The sequence below is a fragment of the Aulonocara stuartgranti genome, assembly GCF_965226115.1.
Source record: "Aulonocara stuartgranti genome assembly, chromosome: 7".
In the NCBI taxonomy this organism is placed as follows: Eukaryota; Metazoa; Chordata; class Actinopteri; order Cichliformes; family Cichlidae; genus Aulonocara; species Aulonocara stuartgranti.
The window spans coordinates 64,806,188-64,824,471 of record NC_138945.1 but is presented as its reverse complement, the minus strand read 5'-3'; the positions used below and the strand labels follow the sequence as shown (position 1 = coordinate 64,824,471).

At 38.2% G+C, this 18,284-nt stretch overlaps 1 protein-coding gene across 1 annotated transcript in view; it reads left to right on the top strand.

Annotated features, from left to right (window-relative positions):
- The first annotated feature begins 5,302 nt into the window (after positions 1–5,302).
- LOC309709496 (receptor-type tyrosine-protein phosphatase beta) overlaps positions 5,303–18,284 on the top strand; it is a 53,876-nt gene continuing 40,894 nt past the window's right edge. Inside the window, exons 1-4 of the mRNA XM_082538109.1 lie at positions 5,303–5,348; positions 6,701–6,805; positions 9,350–9,417; positions 11,776–11,918. Of these exons, the coding sequence (XP_082394235.1) occupies positions 11,853–11,918 (66 nt within the window). The 5' untranslated portion in view covers positions 5,303–5,348; positions 6,701–6,805; positions 9,350–9,417; positions 11,776–11,852. The remainder of the gene's footprint in view (positions 5,349–6,700; positions 6,806–9,349; positions 9,418–11,775; positions 11,919–18,284) is intronic.

Sequence of the window (18,284 nt, the reverse complement as noted above, 5' to 3'; positions counted from 1 at the left end):
ATGGGAGGTTTTTGTTTATCTGTTAAACACTGAATGTGGATTTGTGTGTACGTGCTCAGTCGGTTATTTACATTGGATGCAAAATGTGTTTTGTACACGGATTTGTTTTAACATGAGCATTTTTGAGAGAAAGAAGAGACATTAATCTTGAAAGGAATTATAGTAAAATCAAATGTCTTTGATGAGCTTTAAATGGGGTGTGCAAACATTATGTTTTTCCAGTGCGTCTCCACCCTCGCTGCAGGGCCCGGTCACAGCAACCTAGCCGCACCATCACTGCTAAACTTCAGATTGGATGTTAGATTAGAAATCTATGTTTATTCTAGGGTTCAAATCTCAAGGCGCCCAGACAGTAGAGATGGACAACCACTAGTTCATGACCACAACCTTAATTGTGTCCATTTACTCAACATAAACAAACAAACAAGTAATGCAGAGATAGTAGGGTATGGAGGAGAGTTCAATGCTTTGGATAAAACAGTGCACAGTCAAATATTAGAGCTATGGTGTGTACTTTATTAGTGCTTTGCATACAGCATCCAAATATACCATTAAAAAAATGCTCATGTCAAAAAAGTTGGGATGGGATCATGTTTACACTATGTGCCATTCCCATTTCCTTTACCAACTGTAATCAGCTGCTGGTCTTTCCACATTCTTTAAATGTTTTAATGACATTGTGCTTTAGCTGAGGAGCTATTTACAGTACCCAGTGATATTTTTGACCTACTGCCATTAAGTCTAATTAACTGCAATACTTTGACTGCACAGTCAAATAGCTGAGCTGCAATGACAACTTTTGATGTGTGTTTCTGCATATTAAAATATTTTTCTGAAAATTGTACATTGTCTGTGTTCAAATGTTTGACATGTTTTCAGTTTGTCCCTGCATTGTGTTTTTGTTTACTTTTTATACAGTATGAATTAGAGGAAGTTATTTGAACTGGTTAGTTCAAACCAAAAATGTGATGGAAAATGAGAAGGTGGACTGTATCGGGGGAAGTGCAAACAAAAGACTCGCTACCCGTCATGTCGTCCATTGCTTTTTCTTCTTCTTCTTCTTTTTTTAAAGCATTACAAATATGTTTATGTCAGCTTGAGAAAGTTTGTATTTCTATATCTGTTGGCAGAAGCAACAGGCAGATATTTCAAAGAAAAGGTTTAACTGCACCTCACCTTTCAACAACAAAGCAATACAAAAGTACAACAGAGCCTTTATAAAATTTAACACAGTTTAAAACTTAAGTTTTATAAAACTTAGTTTTGGTTGTGTATTTTTCAGAACCATTTAACCATTTATTTTCTTCTTTAGAGTAACTGGAGCGTTTTCCAGCTCTCATAGGGTGTCACAGAAAGAGACATGGAAAGGTCACCTGTATGTTGAAGAGCCAACACAAACTGCACATACACAGGTTCCAGTTGTTTAAATCCATGACCTTCCTGCTGTCAGGCAGCAGTGCTGCACACACACAGCTAGTGTTAAGATCTGAGAACTAATCTTAGTGAGCATATTTAGACTTATGTATGGCTTCATAACTGGAATTAAACTATAATATAGAGAAGTGTTATGTTTCTGTATACAGTCCTAAAAATATCACAAGAACAGAAGATAGGGACATTTAATAAGTTAGAAATCAGCTGGCTGTTACTGAACACAAGGACAAACCTTCACCTGATATGAAGGAACTAGCAGTTTATTTAACTTTGTGAATATTGTCAAGCAACCTTTTTAGTAGAATTTTATCTCAAAGATTTAAGAAAAGTATTTGTCAATTGCTTTTAGTTAACTATTTCAGCCTATAGCAAACTATTTCTGTTCCTTTTAATAGCAATAGCTGGAAATTTAAAATTTGTCTGTCACTTATTAAACATCTCTGCTGTCTAGTTTTACCATATTCTCTGACATCAAGGTTAATGTCACATTTAAATTCAGGTATTTATATATTTATCCATTTTCTTAACTGTAAGAGTGGGGACACTAGGGTTTATCCTGGATGTAGTGTTTAATTCAATTCGATTGACCTTTTGTTCTGTAGTGCCAAATCACTATAAAGGCCCTACAGTATTGGAGAGAAAGCCATCAGATGATCCCCTGTGAGCAGCCACTAGGCAGTGGTGGAAAGGAAAAATGCCTTTTTTAACCAGGAAGAACAACCTTTGTCACATTTTCCCTTAATTCTTTATCAATTGCAAGGGCCGCTGTTTGGGAATCTTGGAACTGAAGATGTGATTAATTCAAACTGATGCTGACTTTATAATTCTTGTGTGTTGTTAAACAGGTCTGACCACATCAAGTATGGTCACCTAAATATAGGAAGTAAATAACCAAATTAAGTTATTTTAACCATGAAAGCATTCTGCACGCAGCACAATGTGGATCTTTTCAATCACACCATGCAACCTTCTCTTTTAACTACCTAAAGCAGTTAAAAGACACATTTGTTCACACTATAAATATTTTTCTTTGCAACCAGAGGACAGAGTGGGTTAGGAAAAGGCTCAAAGAGAAGCTCTTTTGCAAAGATGAAGCAATGTTATTGTTTGCCTTCACATTCAGCAAAAAAAAACACAATCATTTTACAAGTGTGTGTGTGCGTGCGTGCGTGCGTGCGTGCGTGCGTGCGTGCGTGCGTGTGTGTGTGCGTGCGTGCGTGTGCATAGCACAATTATAATCTTTCACAAAAGATGTGCTCATTGTTTGTTTTCCCTTCTTCTAACATGAGTATTTGCACAGAGTAGCTGTACTGTAACCCTCACAGTATATTTGCTTAATTGATTTTGTTCCTGGCCATCAATGCCAGCGATAAGCTATATAACACGGCAATGTTGTTACTGGAACAGCAAAGGGTAAGAGGAGTAAAACACATCTGGAAAAGGAGAATTCATCGGTCATTTCCTTGGGTGTTTCCTATGGAACCAAAGAGAAACATTATCTCAGTTGGTAGAAGATTGTGTGAGCAAACTTCAAACACTTGATCTTTTTTTTCTTCTTCTGGCATTTTCAAAGATCATCCATATCAAAGAGATGTTTTATCACTCAGAGGGCTAAGGAAGAGGTGCGGCTCACTCAGGGGCTCACTCCCAGTTCAAAACTGTGAATAAAGTCAAAAGATTGTTCTTACAACTTCTTAGAACTGACGTCACTTCTACAGTAAATACAGTTTCTTCTCTTTATTTCTGGTGAAGATCTTCAGTATAAGTTTTGGGCTAAGAGACAAGTATGTAACAACTCCGGCCTCTAGGAAATCCATCCATTGTTTTCATTATTTGGACTGGAAATCAAAGTGCTTTGCTTTCTTTCCTGCTGCCTATAACTTTTTCAGCTAAATTAAACATTCAAAGGATATATTTGTTTAAGTTTTAAAATTAAACCAAGGAGCATTTTTCTGCTTTTGCAGTTCCTTGAAGCTCTTTCCAATAACTTTGACTGTGTCACGGCGATAGAGATGAGCCGTGTGGAAGTAATAAAGGAAAATCCAAACGCAGGCACTTGTAAAGGTGTGAAGGTGGTTTATTAAACACAAAATAAAAATAGACAAACGGCAAACGGAGAATGAACTAAACGATACTGGGAACAACTAACTACAGAACAGGAACCTGAACATGAAGGAAGATAGACGATGGTATATGATGGTGACAGCAGTGCAAACACATGACTGGAACATGGTAGACAGACAGACCAGCAGCTACTACAGCAGAGGACACAACTTAAATACACTCAGAGAAACACAGGGAGATTACACACAGGTGGGGGACACAGCTGGGAGTAATTAACGAGACGAGACAAGGGAGGTAAACTGAACACACCCACATGAGACGCAGACCTTCACAATAAAACAGGAACAAGACATCACTACACAAAGACGCAGACCAGACACAGAACTAAACCCACACAAAACATGAGAACACAAACCCTGTGAACAAAACCCTAAACCAGAACCACAGTAATATAATCTTTTGTAAATAATCAAAACACCAGAGAACCCCAAAACACTCCATAATGCAAAAATAAACCCAAAACATAATAAACTTAAAATGCTGGGTCGAACCGACCCAGAACCATGACAGACTGTCAGTGGACCATTATTACAGTAAAGAAGCAAACATTACAAAAAGCCAACAGCTAATGAATCTGCTCAGATAAATTCTAAATGCATTTACGTACTCTGCACCATCACAGTAGCAATGAAGTTTCAGTAAGTTATCTGAAAAAACAGCAGGTGACTTTCCTTGTAATGATGTATAATTTAATCAATCAATACTTTATTTATATAGCACATTTAAAAGACCAGAGATACTCCAAAGTGCTTCTCAATAATAAAATATGAAATAAAATTAATTAGACATGGATACAGATACATGCATTCCCAGTTAAAACAAAGCACTAATTAACCCGTGAGTACTATGCTAAAAGAAATATTTCACACCTAGTGTAAAAGTTAGATAAAATCAGCACAGAAATATCAACTGGAAGAACCCAGTAACACAATAATTTAAAATTACATACAAATGCAATAAAAGTACAAAGTGCACATCTGATAAATCCTAACTAATCTGAAATGCAAGATCAAATAAATAAGTTTTCAATCGTGTTTTAAAAGGAAGACTGTTCCAGAGGTTCGGTGCAGCAATGGCAAAGGCACGATCACCTCTGGTTTTCAGCCGGGACCTAGGTTGCACCAGGAGCATTTGACTCAATGATCGAAGTGCTCTCCTAGGAGTATACCAGCTGACAAGTTCAGTTAAATAGCACGGTGCAATATTATTTACTATTTTGAATGTAAGCAGTAAAATCTTAAAATCAATCCGATATTTGATGGGCAGCCAGTGCAGGTCAGCAAGGATCAGGGTAATAAAATCAAACCTTCTAGTACCAGTTAAAAGGCGTGCCGCGGCATTTTGAACAAGTTGTAGTTTATGGAGAAGGGCAGATTGGAGGCCCAGGTAAAGGGAGTTCCAGTAATCTAATCTTGAGGTAACAAATGCATGTATAAGTTTTTCCAGATCCATTCGCGGTATGTAATGCTTAGCCTTCAGAGATTTGTCATAGCTGGTAAAAGCTAGACCGTACCACAGAGGACACTTGCTTGTCAAGTTTAAAGGAGCTGTCCAAAAGAACACCCAAGTTGAGAGTTGAGGCTCAGGTGTGAAATTTATGGTTTTCAGGGTTTTTATCTGTGACACCTTAAAGGCCGGCCTGTGAAAACACAAAATAATTAAACAATCTTGAAACACCCCCCAGGCAATGAATCATGTGATTTGATCCAATTAGGCTGTCAGCAGTACTTCAGCTCTCCCATCCCTTTGCCACACCTTTTGCCAGCCAGCAAGGAGAAGCCAAACCCCAGGTAACTCAAACAAAGAAAGATGTATTAATATAACATAAAACAGAACTTTGACCTTGTAGTGTTAATGTGTGTGCACTCCATATAAACACTGGAAGGTGTGATAGAAAAAAAATAAATTTAATAAAGAAACAATACATTGGACAGTAAGTAGAATATATTTAAAGTAGTGACTGCAAAGTAAACGAGAGTGAAGCAACTAGCGGAGAGGTGTGGAGCTTACCATGTGTGGATTGCACCATACTGAACTCTAAAGAGAGGATTATATGTTTAGGTTAGGTGCAGTTGTCTAAGTGGAGCTTAGAAAGAAAAGCATCTGGACTTCTTTAAGTTGCTTGAAGATGTTTCACCTCTCATCCGAGAAACTTCTCGAAGTCCAGAGACTTTTCTTTCCAAACTCCTTAGACTACGATGACCTGGATGACTGAGAACCTTCACAGAAGTTAGGTGCAGTTGTTAAAAGGCATTGTTGTGCTAAGAAACTTTGCATCCTGGCATTCACGCGGCTGGCTTTACTTGCTACTGACGAAGCACAGCAATTGAAAAACCTCAAGCAAAGACGAGTGTGATGCTCTTCTCCATTTTACCCAATGCATTTGTAATTTTTCAAGTAAAATTAACAATTTTTTTTTTTTACATGTTGACAGCTTTATTTTTTACCAAGTACATGTTAACACTTGTTTGCAGAAACAAGATAAGAAGACCAAAAAAAGAAAAAGAAAAAAAGTTGTCTCAAGTGGAACTTTGCCAAAGGAGGCCTCACATAAAAGATGGGACCGGCTGCCTTAATTAGGCTCGGCTTGCTAGTTCTTCGGCTGCTTTAATTCATCATGCCATAGATTCAGCGAAGTCCTGGATATATCCCTGAGAGATTTTGGTCCATTATGACATGATAGTATCACACATTTGCAGCAGATTTGTTGGCTACATACCCGTGATGCAAATATCCTGTTCCACCACAACCCAAAGGTGCTCTTGGAGATAAAGATCTGGTGACTGTGGAGGCCATTTGAGTACAGTGAACTCATTGTCATGTTCATGTTCATATCAGACACCATAGCGCAGTTTCAGAGGTCCTGTGTCTATCTTTAGGTCAAAGTTGTTTTTACAGATTGAGAATGCAACATTGAGTAGGTGGTAAGTGCATGTAAAATCTACTTTGGACCTATCCTATCACCCTGGCAACTTGGAACATGAAGCTTTCTAAATAGTAATTGTCTCACATGAGACTCTCCTAGCTGAGAGTTATAAGCCTCGTGCAACACCACTCTTCCAACATTCTTGTGCAGATTTTGTTGCTTGTTTTCAAAGTGGAAACACTTCTTTGAGTAATTCTACCCACTTCTCATTTTCAGAGCATCAAATTCTGCCATATTTTAAGAAGCTGCCGCCCTCTCCAAATAACACAGAAGGTGTTTTTTACCATCTGAGCCTGATGCGCTTAAGTTATAATAAGACAGGTTTGTGACAACTGTATATATGACATTTGCATGCACTGATCATGGGCATGAATGTGCATGTGTTTGAATTCATGGTGGATTTTCTCTAATCTACACAGGGTCAAAAGTGTACATACGAGCTTAAATGCATATTCTCTGTGACTGTTTTGCTGCACATGGTGTTGGTACGTTGCACAATTTTTGGTGTCTAAATCTATCAATGAGCTAAAAGGGTGTCAAATTTCTGTCAGTCCATCAACCCAATAATGATTTGTTACAATATCTTTTAAATAATTTTTTACAATACTATAATTTAATTGTTTTAAACTGTTACTTGCTTAAAGAAATCTTGTCTTTATGGGATAATACACTAATCTTTTTGTATAAAAAATGTCAGTGTTTTAATGAACAGTTAATTTCTGTTAGTATTTAGTAAAAATCAGATGCCTGAATACTCTGTGTTGCATGAATCGATGATGATGACCAGAAAGATGAAGAGTCGAGAGGCCTTTTAGGGATAATAGAATGCCATCGCTAAGAGTTGCGTGTTCTTACAAAGGTGCTTCATTAAAAAAACTACAGGATGATTTGCAAATGTTCTGCAACTCTCTGTGTGGAAAATAGAGATCACTTTATGTTGAATGGGCGCATGCTGGTTATGCAATGATCGGCAGAGTTAAGGCACTACTAACGGTAGTATAGTCTACACCAGAGTTACGCTGCATGTTTGACGACTGCACTTTGACTTCAGGTCACTCAGACTGAGATATTTAAGTCTAATGCATGTTTCTTTTTTATGAATGCATGCAGATAAGATTTCTTCTGTCCCTGTGGTCAAATGTTATCACCAACATCTCTCAAAAGAAAACATCTGAGTCTTGATCTCCTGACAGAGCACAAAAAAGGAAAAGAGCAGCAGGCTAGAAAGAAAAACAACATATTAGTTAAATTTATAATGGCTACAGGAACAACATATGGAAGGTGCGGCTTTAAAAAAATACAAATTGCAACAATCCGAGAGCATTATGTAACACTGAGAATAATACGTCACAGTGACCAGTTCACATCTTCTCTATCTCCATTAGACATCATTAGTTGGGCTCTTTTAACAGCCAGTATAAAACTGTCTGTCAAAAAGCGGCTTTGGCATCCAGTGTACTAAGAGGTCAAAAAAATCACCCACTTAATAGAGCACGTCTTTAAAAGCACCAGTATTAAAGAGGCGTTAATTATACACGTACACATGAGAGCGATTCATGGCTAGCCAGCTATTCTGGAGTAATGAAAATGAGGATTTCCTAATTTTGGCAACTTTAAAATAACATAAAACTGAGAATGTGTTTTTTGAGTAATGAGTTCTAACGCTGTAGTAGAAAGGAGATTTACGTGTTGCTCACATATGACATAAGCTTCAGTCTATGACCACGGTTAACTGAAAAAGACAAATTTCCTGCTTGTGTCTTCTTCTGTGTTCTAATCATCAGGATGCAATAAGGTTTGCGCTGAACAACGCATAATTCACATTTCAACTGTGAAGTGACCTCCCAGCTATGCCACTTTAACTCAGAATGTTCACTTCACATGCGCCGTGAAGGCCTAAAAGGTATTATAAAGCTGGCCCGAGGAAAATGGTGAAACAGGGGTGTTATGAAAGCCACCTTTCAACGACACAGCTGAGACTTGGTCTCAAACTGTTTTTATTTTTTTTGACAGTGAGATCACTTTACTCAACTAACTTCTAGTGTCGCTAGATCTCAATTTAACACAGCACCTTAGAGATGCAGCAGCATGTTAGTATATTTCAAACACTTTGATATAGCTATGGCATGAAGAATTAAAGCAGCTAACCCAGCACTAACAAGGTGCACAAAATAAAGTAGTCAGTCAACTTTGAGCAGACAATTTACATGAAGCCTCATCGGCAAAGTGCCACTTTAGAAAGCTTTTTCCTTTTTTGTGTGTTTATAGAGCAGGCTTCTTATATCCACAAACGAGTGTTAATCTGTACTAGTTAAAAATAAATCTATTAACATGTAAAATATTTTTGTTTTACTCACTTAGCTATGAACGCATTTGTTTAAGTGAACAAGGACTTCATGCAGGTCTTTGCTTAAGGTCTCTAAATTATCATGCTTGGTCAATAGCCAGGTGGGGATATAGAGACCACATGATTTACATGAATTGTTATGTCAGGACCCAACATTTCCTGGCATAATGATGCATTTAAACAACCTAAACACGCAACATGCAGAGGGTTCCTAGTTTAAACCTCCTCGTTGGCTGGAACCTTTCCTTGCATGTCCTCTCAGTGCCAAATAAAACTATGACACACTGTACAACATTGTCATACATCAGGCCAGTCTGTGTCACTCAGAAGAGCTTTTTAGAGACGGGAAAACAAACAGGAAGTTGCTGCAACATTTCTGTCGCCCATCAGTATTCATTTATTTTAAATTATGTTGTTAAGTTGTAGCAAAAATCTACCATTATTATTTTCAACCAGTAAAACCCGACCAGCCTCTGGTGTTCACAAAACTAAACTTCTGTCTTCTTCTGTGTTCCAAGTTTGTTTCTAGGAAGTGCAACTTAGCAGTATTTCTATAGAACATGAGAACATCCTACAACGTTACACAGTAAGTGCTGACAAGTAACAGAATTTTTTTTTTAACATGTAAAAGTGTGAAGGTGATAAACAACACATTCCAAAAAGTTCAAAACGCACTTGTGAGAATGTCTCAAAAGATGAGCAGAACAAGCACAAGACAGCAGCATAAAATTCAACACGGGATGAACACGCAGGATGCGTAAACATGTCTGCACTCAACATAAAGGATGTATATTCATATATGCACAAGGCACATTAAGAAAGTATATTTAGGGCAGTGAAGTTACATGCCTGAAATTTTATTTTGGTGTGCAGTAACTGGTGTATGTTCTGAATTACAATAAAGTAGCTTTTCTATTCTATTTTTTAATATGGGTTTCTGTGCATATTCATAACTTACACACAATACTTACACTAGAAAAGGGTTTCATTTTCAAGAATTAAGTATTAAATGTTTATTTATTTTGGAATTATTCATCCTAAGTAGTGTGACAAGGAGGCTTGTTTTTTTGCTTTTGTTTTACAGCCACACACACACACACACACACACACACACACACACACACTCTGTTATAAACTGTTTCCTGTCCATCCAGCACTAACAAGAAAAACAAAGCTGATAAAATAGGCTATAAATAAGCTTTACATGAAGACTGGCCCTTATCATTCATACCATGTAGTTTATTTCTTTTATCATTCATTTGAATTGAGTTTACATGGAGAAATATAACAGCAGCCAGAGCTTCCATTTAGTCCTTCAGCAGACGATAAAAAAGTTTTTGTCGTGATCCTGCATTTTGTCTGCAGTGTTTTATTTTCAGACTCTCTGTTTCTGTTTGACTTTGTTTTAGTTTTCATTTTGAATATTACCTTTGCTCTGGTTCCAGTGTTTGTAGCAGTGACTCTACATTGAGCAGAGTAGTGGTGGTAGTGAAGGCTAATGAGATAGGGTGAACCATCCAAAACAGTGAACAGGGCAGAAGAGAGATGAAGACCGCAGTGCAGGGAGGGTGCAGCGGGTGGGGATGAGTGTCAAGGGTGTTTTGTGACAGCAAGATAGCAGCAAGAGTGAAAGGGGAGATTTACAAGATGGTAATGAGACCTGATGTGGTTTATGGTTTGGAGATGGTGCTGACAAAAAGACATGAGGCCGAGCTGGAAGTGAAAGTGTTGAAGATACTCAGGTTTTCATCGGGAGTGAACAAATTATCAGAGGGTCAGCTCAGGCTGAATGATTTGGAGACAAAGTTGATCTTGATGCTCACAGTTTCACAGCTGAAATAAAGATGTTTATGGCATGTCACAACAATTATCTTCATTGCTTTCCTAGTCTGAAAACCATCCCTGACTGAAACACCAACAAAATGCATTAAGTCACTAAGTCAAAGATTATTTAAGCACTCTATGTCTACTTTACTGTGAGTAATAATAGTGTTAGTGGCAACATACTTACTGCACATGTGGGAATACTGTAAGTTGGAATCGCCAACCAATTGACATTTTCCAGCTTTCTTCCGGAGCTCTTCAATTTTGTGTCATTACAACTGTGTGTCTCAGTATGTGGGTGGGACCCACTAGTTAGATACTTTAGACTTTATCTGTATAGACTATAAATAACTGAACTGTTGACCATGTCTTTTTCAGTATTAGTAATGGAAATTTCTCACATCTCTATGTTCCTTAACAGCTATCCGCAGGCTAAATGCACATCCTTAGACTGCATTAGTGGTGTTAGCTAATGAGTTAGGACTCAACGCTCATTCAAATAAAGTCACTTTTGTGGCCAAAGATGACTAAAACAACAAGACAAGGTCAAGCCATGAGTGAATATATTAAATTATAAACGGGTTTTGAAATTGCAGGTTTATTTGTTTTTTTAGTTCTTTAAACTAAGCTGTTCTTTTGTCTCGAGTCTTCAGGCATGAAATATCCCTCTCACTGTAGTCCCCCTTATCTTTGGCCTAATACTCTGTTTTGTTGTGAAATGACTGAACTGCTTTAGAGAGGAGAAACCAGGCCAGTGATATTAGGGATGTTTCCCAGTAACATTGGCTTTGGAAAATGGGATTTCCGTCGTGTTAGAAACGGGACACTGCATTCCTTCGACCTGCTTGGCAAAGTTATGGGAAGAATGTTGGATTTCTTCGAGGAAAGAGGGAAGGCAGACTTTTAGTTGATGAGGAAGTAGTTCGAGCTGAAGTGAGGAAAAACTGAAGAGAGGCGGACTACTCTGAATGACGCGCCTCTGGCCGCTGCTCCTCCCCGTGAATTCAGAGGAAAAAGTTTCATTCTCTCACTTTAAACTCTCCTGATGTAGCAACGGTTTGACTCAGGTGTTAGAAGAAAGTCCAGTCGTTGTTTGTTTTCTGTTGTTTTTTTTTGCAAGCGAAAGGGAAGTTTGGACATGAAAGTGTGCAGCGGGTAGAAAAAGCACTAGAATCCGTTCTCCCAGTGTGCGGCATCATGAAGCTCTCAATGCGCTTCAGCGTCCCTCTGTGGACTCTTCTGGTCTTCAGCGCCTTCCTCAAGGTAAGAAAAACTTAATCCTTTTTACAATATGAGCGAAATTAAACACGACACTACTGCACTTTTCCAACTATTGCACTGCGCTCTGTTTCGGTGATGCGCACGGTTTTCATGAGTTCGTGGTTCCTGCACCTGTTGCGCAGGTACGTCCCCTAAGTCAGCAATCGGTGGAGTGTACCTCACGCTTAAAGGGAAAGTTTATGGAAAACATTTCTGCTGTTATAACACATTAATTTTGTGCTGATACCAACAAAGATGTAATAGTACAATAAAACTTGGTCCTTTGAAAGTTTCAACTGCATAAAAAATTATAACGATGGGTAATTAATATGTCGGACTTGAGCTAGAGAGTTTTAACAGTGAAGCAATATTAAAATGCATTGCCAAAGTAGACTAAATGACTCACTCTCTTTGTTGGTAAACTGTTTGTTCAAGTGACCTGACCTGTAGTCTGAAATCCCCTGAAATACATTCCTCTGAAAAGAGGCTCAACTAACGGATAGACTGTGGCATCCAGCTTCCACAGATCCACCTGTCCCGTGTCCCACTGATCAGTCTGCCCAGAGAGAGGGGGAGAAAAGATGAGAGAGTTTGAGAATGGCATGCGAGGATGTGTGTGGCCAACACAAAGGGGTCAGGAAAGGAATGTGGTGCAGCTCAGTGTCCCCTTCACTTCACAGACCCAGGGACTTGCCCAGTTACTTGTTCATCTCTAATAAGTGATAAGTGGCTTAACTACTTTTTTGTTTAGAATCAGAAGACAATTGAACAGCTGTGTTACATATTCCAAGTTTAATATCAGTGCTTGATGAAAAGGCACGTTCTTTATGCAAATATTTATTCCATGGTGCCGTGATGCTGACTCTATTAATACACTTCAAAGGACCTGATCTGATACCTCTGCCACCCCGGCTCGCTTCTTTCCGTATGTGATCCTCACCGTTCTTCAGTGTAAAGTAACATGGAACCAATGATTAATGTGGAGCTGTGTCAGCACCGATCAAACGACAACAGAGCAAAGTTTTATACTGAGAAGGAGGATGATTTTAAATGCGTATCTGTGACATTGTTGCCGATGCACATTTAGATTGATAAACTGCGGAAATTGTTCCTTTGCACATTGTTTTTTTTTTTTTTGAAGGGTGGAGCTGTAAGCCCATTCTGTAAGTAACTAAGCAAGTAATAGAAAATAAAATAACACACACACACACACACACACACACACACACACACACACACCCACCCACCCTTTCATTTACTGGACAGATCAGCAGAAGTGACATGATGGTTTTGTGCTTCTGAAAGAGGAGGTGGATAGAAAAGCATGGGTGGATAGATTATGAGTTTCACACCAGAGATAGCAACTGTTTTCACTTTTCCCATCAGCAGTCAACAGTATCTTTTATTTATTTATTTTTTAGATACTCAATATATTGGCAACACCTTAATAATAATAATGGATTGCATTTATACAGCGCTTTTCGAAGCCCTCAAAGCGCTTTACAATTCCACTATTCATTCACTCTCACATTCACACACTGGTGGAGGCAGCTACGGTTGTAGCCACAGCTGCCCTGGGGCAGACTGACCGAAGCGAGGCTGCCATATTGTGGCATCGGCCCTTCTGGCCATCACCAGTAGGCGGTAGGTGAAGTGTCTTGCCCAAGGACACCACGACCGAGACTGTCCGAGCCGGGGCTCGAACCGGCAACCTTCCGATTACAAGGCGAACGGCCAACTCTTGAGCCATGATCGCTTAACTTTAACATAGATGTTCTGATTAAAACCTCATCATCATCCTGTTTTTGTATTCAGTTATGAGCAATGACCACTGCTTAATATTTTCCCCTGTTAATAATTAAATGCAGCTTGTTGAAGTGTCCTGTTGAAATACACAAATGTTCTGTTAGCACATCACATGATATCTCTTATTTCCATTGGGGAAGTAAAGGTACAGAGACCTGTTAACTAAGTCAGCTTCTGTGCTGCTGAGTACACAGGTTGAGCAGCGATGAACACTGGCTGCACGCTACACATGCAAATAAAACCCTGACACGAGTACAGTTGTTTTCTGTAGACTAAAGAGAACGGCAGACTTTACATAAGGCTTTAACTATGGGCATCAGTTTAGAAATTTGTTGTCAGTTTCTTGAGGCCAGAAACTTGTTTAACTTAATATTTGTGAATACTACGCCTCAATTTGGAATTCTTTCCAAAGATAAGAGACACGAAAATCTTCTCATTTCGCTCAAAACATGTTTCGTTTGATTCCTCCGGGGCTAAACTAAGAGTGCTCCTCACTCCACAGAACAAAGAAATCTAAGAGAAAGTAATTTCTAGCTTAGGTGTGATGCTGGAAAATTCCCCAGTTGGTTTAATAAAAAAATTAATAATTATATATTTTTTATTATTAATTGAAAAATTCACAAGAGTTAGTCTTTTAAAAAAATCCTTGCATGACTTAAAATATCAACCCTCGTTTTTTCATTTTAATGAGATATACTTGTGGTTCTTATGGCAAGTCTATACAGTATACATGACCACAACACAGATATGTAAAAAAGACATAAAAGCTTCTTATCGAAATCTCTGTCTGACTCTCTTCATCTGCTGGCAACTTCCATTAGAACAGTTTTCTTACATTTTACTACAACATCCAAATATAGATATTACAATTTTAACCATTCTGTGTATTTTTTTTTTTTTAAACTTGACTGGAACATATGAAGCATAAGGGTCAGAGGACAAAATCGGCCTAGCAAGGACTCCAATCAGGCCCAGTGGATGACTTTGAAAAATGTGAAGGAGGGTTAAAAATGTGGATTTTTAGCTGTATTTTAACAACCAAAAAATTTCTTTAATTTCTTACATTTTAAACCCAAACACAGATGTCTTTCATTCACCCCAGCAATATAACACATGAGATGAAATTTTGAAATTGTAGGTATTTAATATCCTAAGATATCTCAAGGATTTAATGTGTAATTAACCATCAGATAGAAAGGGGAGTTTCACGTGTCCGGCGCGCTAGACATCAAAGTAAGCTGCATGAGGCCCTCGATATAAAAGGACTTTGACAGTATCTACTATTTAAGTATCTACTCTTATAAATGCTTTTATAATATCTTTTATCTGTACCAACATTTAGTCCTAACTTTAACTTTCATAGAAACTTTTTTGCTTGGAGGATTGCAAATATAGCCCCTGGTCTTTTGATGAAACAGCGGTATAAACTTGGGGCCGTGTTCACAAACATTTTAAGAATCCTCTGACAGATGAAGTGGGCCTTCATCTGTCAGAGGCCTCGGGGGATGTGACTTTTCTAAGCTATGACTGTTGGGCCTTGTTTATGGGCAAAGAAAGGTCTGAAAGTCACAAGGTGTGGTCAAACCCTATGCTGCGTATGACACCTTTAAAAAGGTGTGATTACATGAACAATAAAAGAAACAAACATACAAAAAGCTTACAGCCTACAGACATACCTGTTTGCACAATTGCAACACCCACTCACATGCTGACAGTTACTTTAATTATTTGCTAACCTTATTTATTATCTATTTATTGTTAAAAGGGAAAACAAGCTTTCATCACTTACATTTGTACCGTGTCTCTGTGTTTATGTTTACATATCGGGAATGTAAAGTATGTATGCACATACTTGAGTAGTGGCACTTAAGATTATGTAACTGAGGCTAGTATGTTTACATACATTAGACAACTATAACCACACAATCAAATACCAGACTCCATCTCTCTCCATCCTCGTCTCCATCAGCAGTTACATGAACTACATGACATTTCCATTAAATGTGTGGTAATTATGACCATGTCTGGCAGCGCTGGGCAAAAGTTAATATTAGTTACTTAGATTACACAAACATTAATTTAAAAAGTTTAAAAAAATTTTATTTTAAAAAGTCACAGTAAAAAAATGTAAATTCAGACACATAATCCCTCTAAAGAGAGAATGGAAAGGCAAAGTAGAAAAGGGGAAATATTGTGCTTCCCTGTAACTTTTTTTGCATACAGATATTTTCCATTAGTGGAACTTAATATGTCCACCGTAGCTATGTCTAGTGTCAGTTTTGGTTTAACTACTGATTGAACCATATGAGGTATCTGAACCCACTAATGCTGAAATATCTATGGGTAGCCTCGGTAAAAGCGGGCTGTATGTTTGTTAACAAACTTTATTGTAATGTCATTGTATGGGCCTACATTTTTTTTGGGGGGGGGGGCTTAAAATATATAATATGCAATCATTTGTTATTAATTTAATTTATAACTATAACAGAAATAATGGAAGTAAAAAGAGATTCAAAATAGGTTTAGGTGGTGTGCTCCATATAGACTGCATCTGAGGTCATAGTCTGGCACACATCCATTAATGAACCAGGAAAAGTATAATACTTTGCATGTGTATATGGTTGTGTGCATCATTTCTTTGTCCTCCCCATGTCCTGCATCTGCGTCTCTCACTCTCTTTCTTGGCTTGCTTACCAGAGAATTGTGGCATTACTATTAGTTAGAAATGTCTTGGAACAAGGAAATGTGATGTTTTTTAACACTCTAAAAGAACTGGCTCGTCTGTGGTTGTGGACATTGCGTGAGGAGCGCTGTCTTTCCGGCAAGCTGCAAGCCTTATGCCTGAAATGTGGGTGACGTTTGATGACGCGCGGTATCTCAATGACGTCTGATAAGTTTCTTTCTCCTGATGCATCCTGCTGGCTTTATACAAATTAGAAAGCCTTCCAGTGTTTTGAGTCCCATTACTGGTCTAAAGTGCAAAAGTCACAAATCAAACCCTCCTTTGTAGAATGGTGCACCCTCCACCCACTCCCAGGCCCCTTCATCTGCATCAAGACTGTCCAGTTTCAAATTGACATCCCCAGACCTTCTGCATTCAGCCAGCACTGCGAGTCGAAGTGCAGCTTGTACAATTTGAATTACAAAGAGTCACAGTTCCCCGTCCATGTAAATGAGACACAGGCTCCTCTCCGAGCCTGAAAGGCCTTATTGTCAGCAGATAACTATCTTTTTATCATTGGCATTTGAGCAAGTTATAACTAAACAAGGCTGTCGGAGGACAAAAATATGATTATTTTGCTGTTGTTTAATTTTTGCATCATAATGTCTTTCCAGAAAAGTGATTAAAATCAAAATACTATACAGCTGCCTACGTCAGTCAGTTAAGGCTGTTCATCAGCATCATGGGTGGTAAAATGTATAGCATTTATAATCTCACATAACTAAATATTCTATTTCGGTAACAATTCTCTAAAGAGTTCAATAAGTCAGTCAGTTACTCAACTACTGTTGGTAAGATTGGTATAAAAACGTGCATAGACTGGATTGCCCATTAAACAGGTTAAAAAGGCTTGTTAAGTGATAACTGCTGACCACAAAAGGAGACTTTTGCTAATAAAATAAACCGCAGAAAGTGTTGCTTTACACCCAATGTTTCACTTTCACACATTTCAAATATCAAACTGCTCACACACACTGGTGTGATGAGTGTAACGCACTGGCCCTCTGTGCCCAGCATTTTGTGGGTGTGGGTATGTATGCATTCATGCACTGTTGCATTACGAGGAAGCTCTTAACGGTAAGAGCATTGTGCTCAGATGGGTATCTGCAGCTGGCAGCTCCACACTTGGCAGAGGGCAGCACAGTGCTGGGGACCGTAAATGCTACGTAACTCATTTCCGTATATTCTGATGTGGCTTCTGATAGGAGCTGCTAAACAGCGGTGTGGGAGGCTGGTACCTGGAGACAAACACCACTGATAGCAAAAGACAGCAGCTAATTTTAGACGCAGCATTCAGCATTATTTTATGATTCATCGTCCTATATTGTCTGAAAGGATCATAGTTATGTAGGAAAAGAATAGAATAAGCAGCGCATCAGATGTTGTTACTTGTTGAGCTATGTTGTGGGCCCAGTTCACACATGATATGATATCTCACTTTATATTATTAGGCAAGTAGTGTGGTTATCAGTTCCCCTGACATGAGCTATAGAGTGTTACATTTGTTCGTCATTTATATCAACGAAATTTGATGGATCATGATCTTTATTATAAACGTTTAACTTGTGGTTTTATATAGGGTTAAATGAAGTATCTCGCAGTCTTAAAGAAGAGCAGTGTTGATCACTAAAGGTATGTTGTGCTTTGGATGTTGGTGAACTTACAGCTTTGCTGAATTAACAGCAAACGTTCAGGGTTAGCAGGCAAAATTAGTCACTCGTATGTATGGTGATAATCTGAATTATTTTTATGGTGATTGCAAAATATGTATCCCAAGGATGAAAAAATAAAAGTTTAATATATGACTTAATTTTTTAACTTTTTAATCTTTATATTGTTTT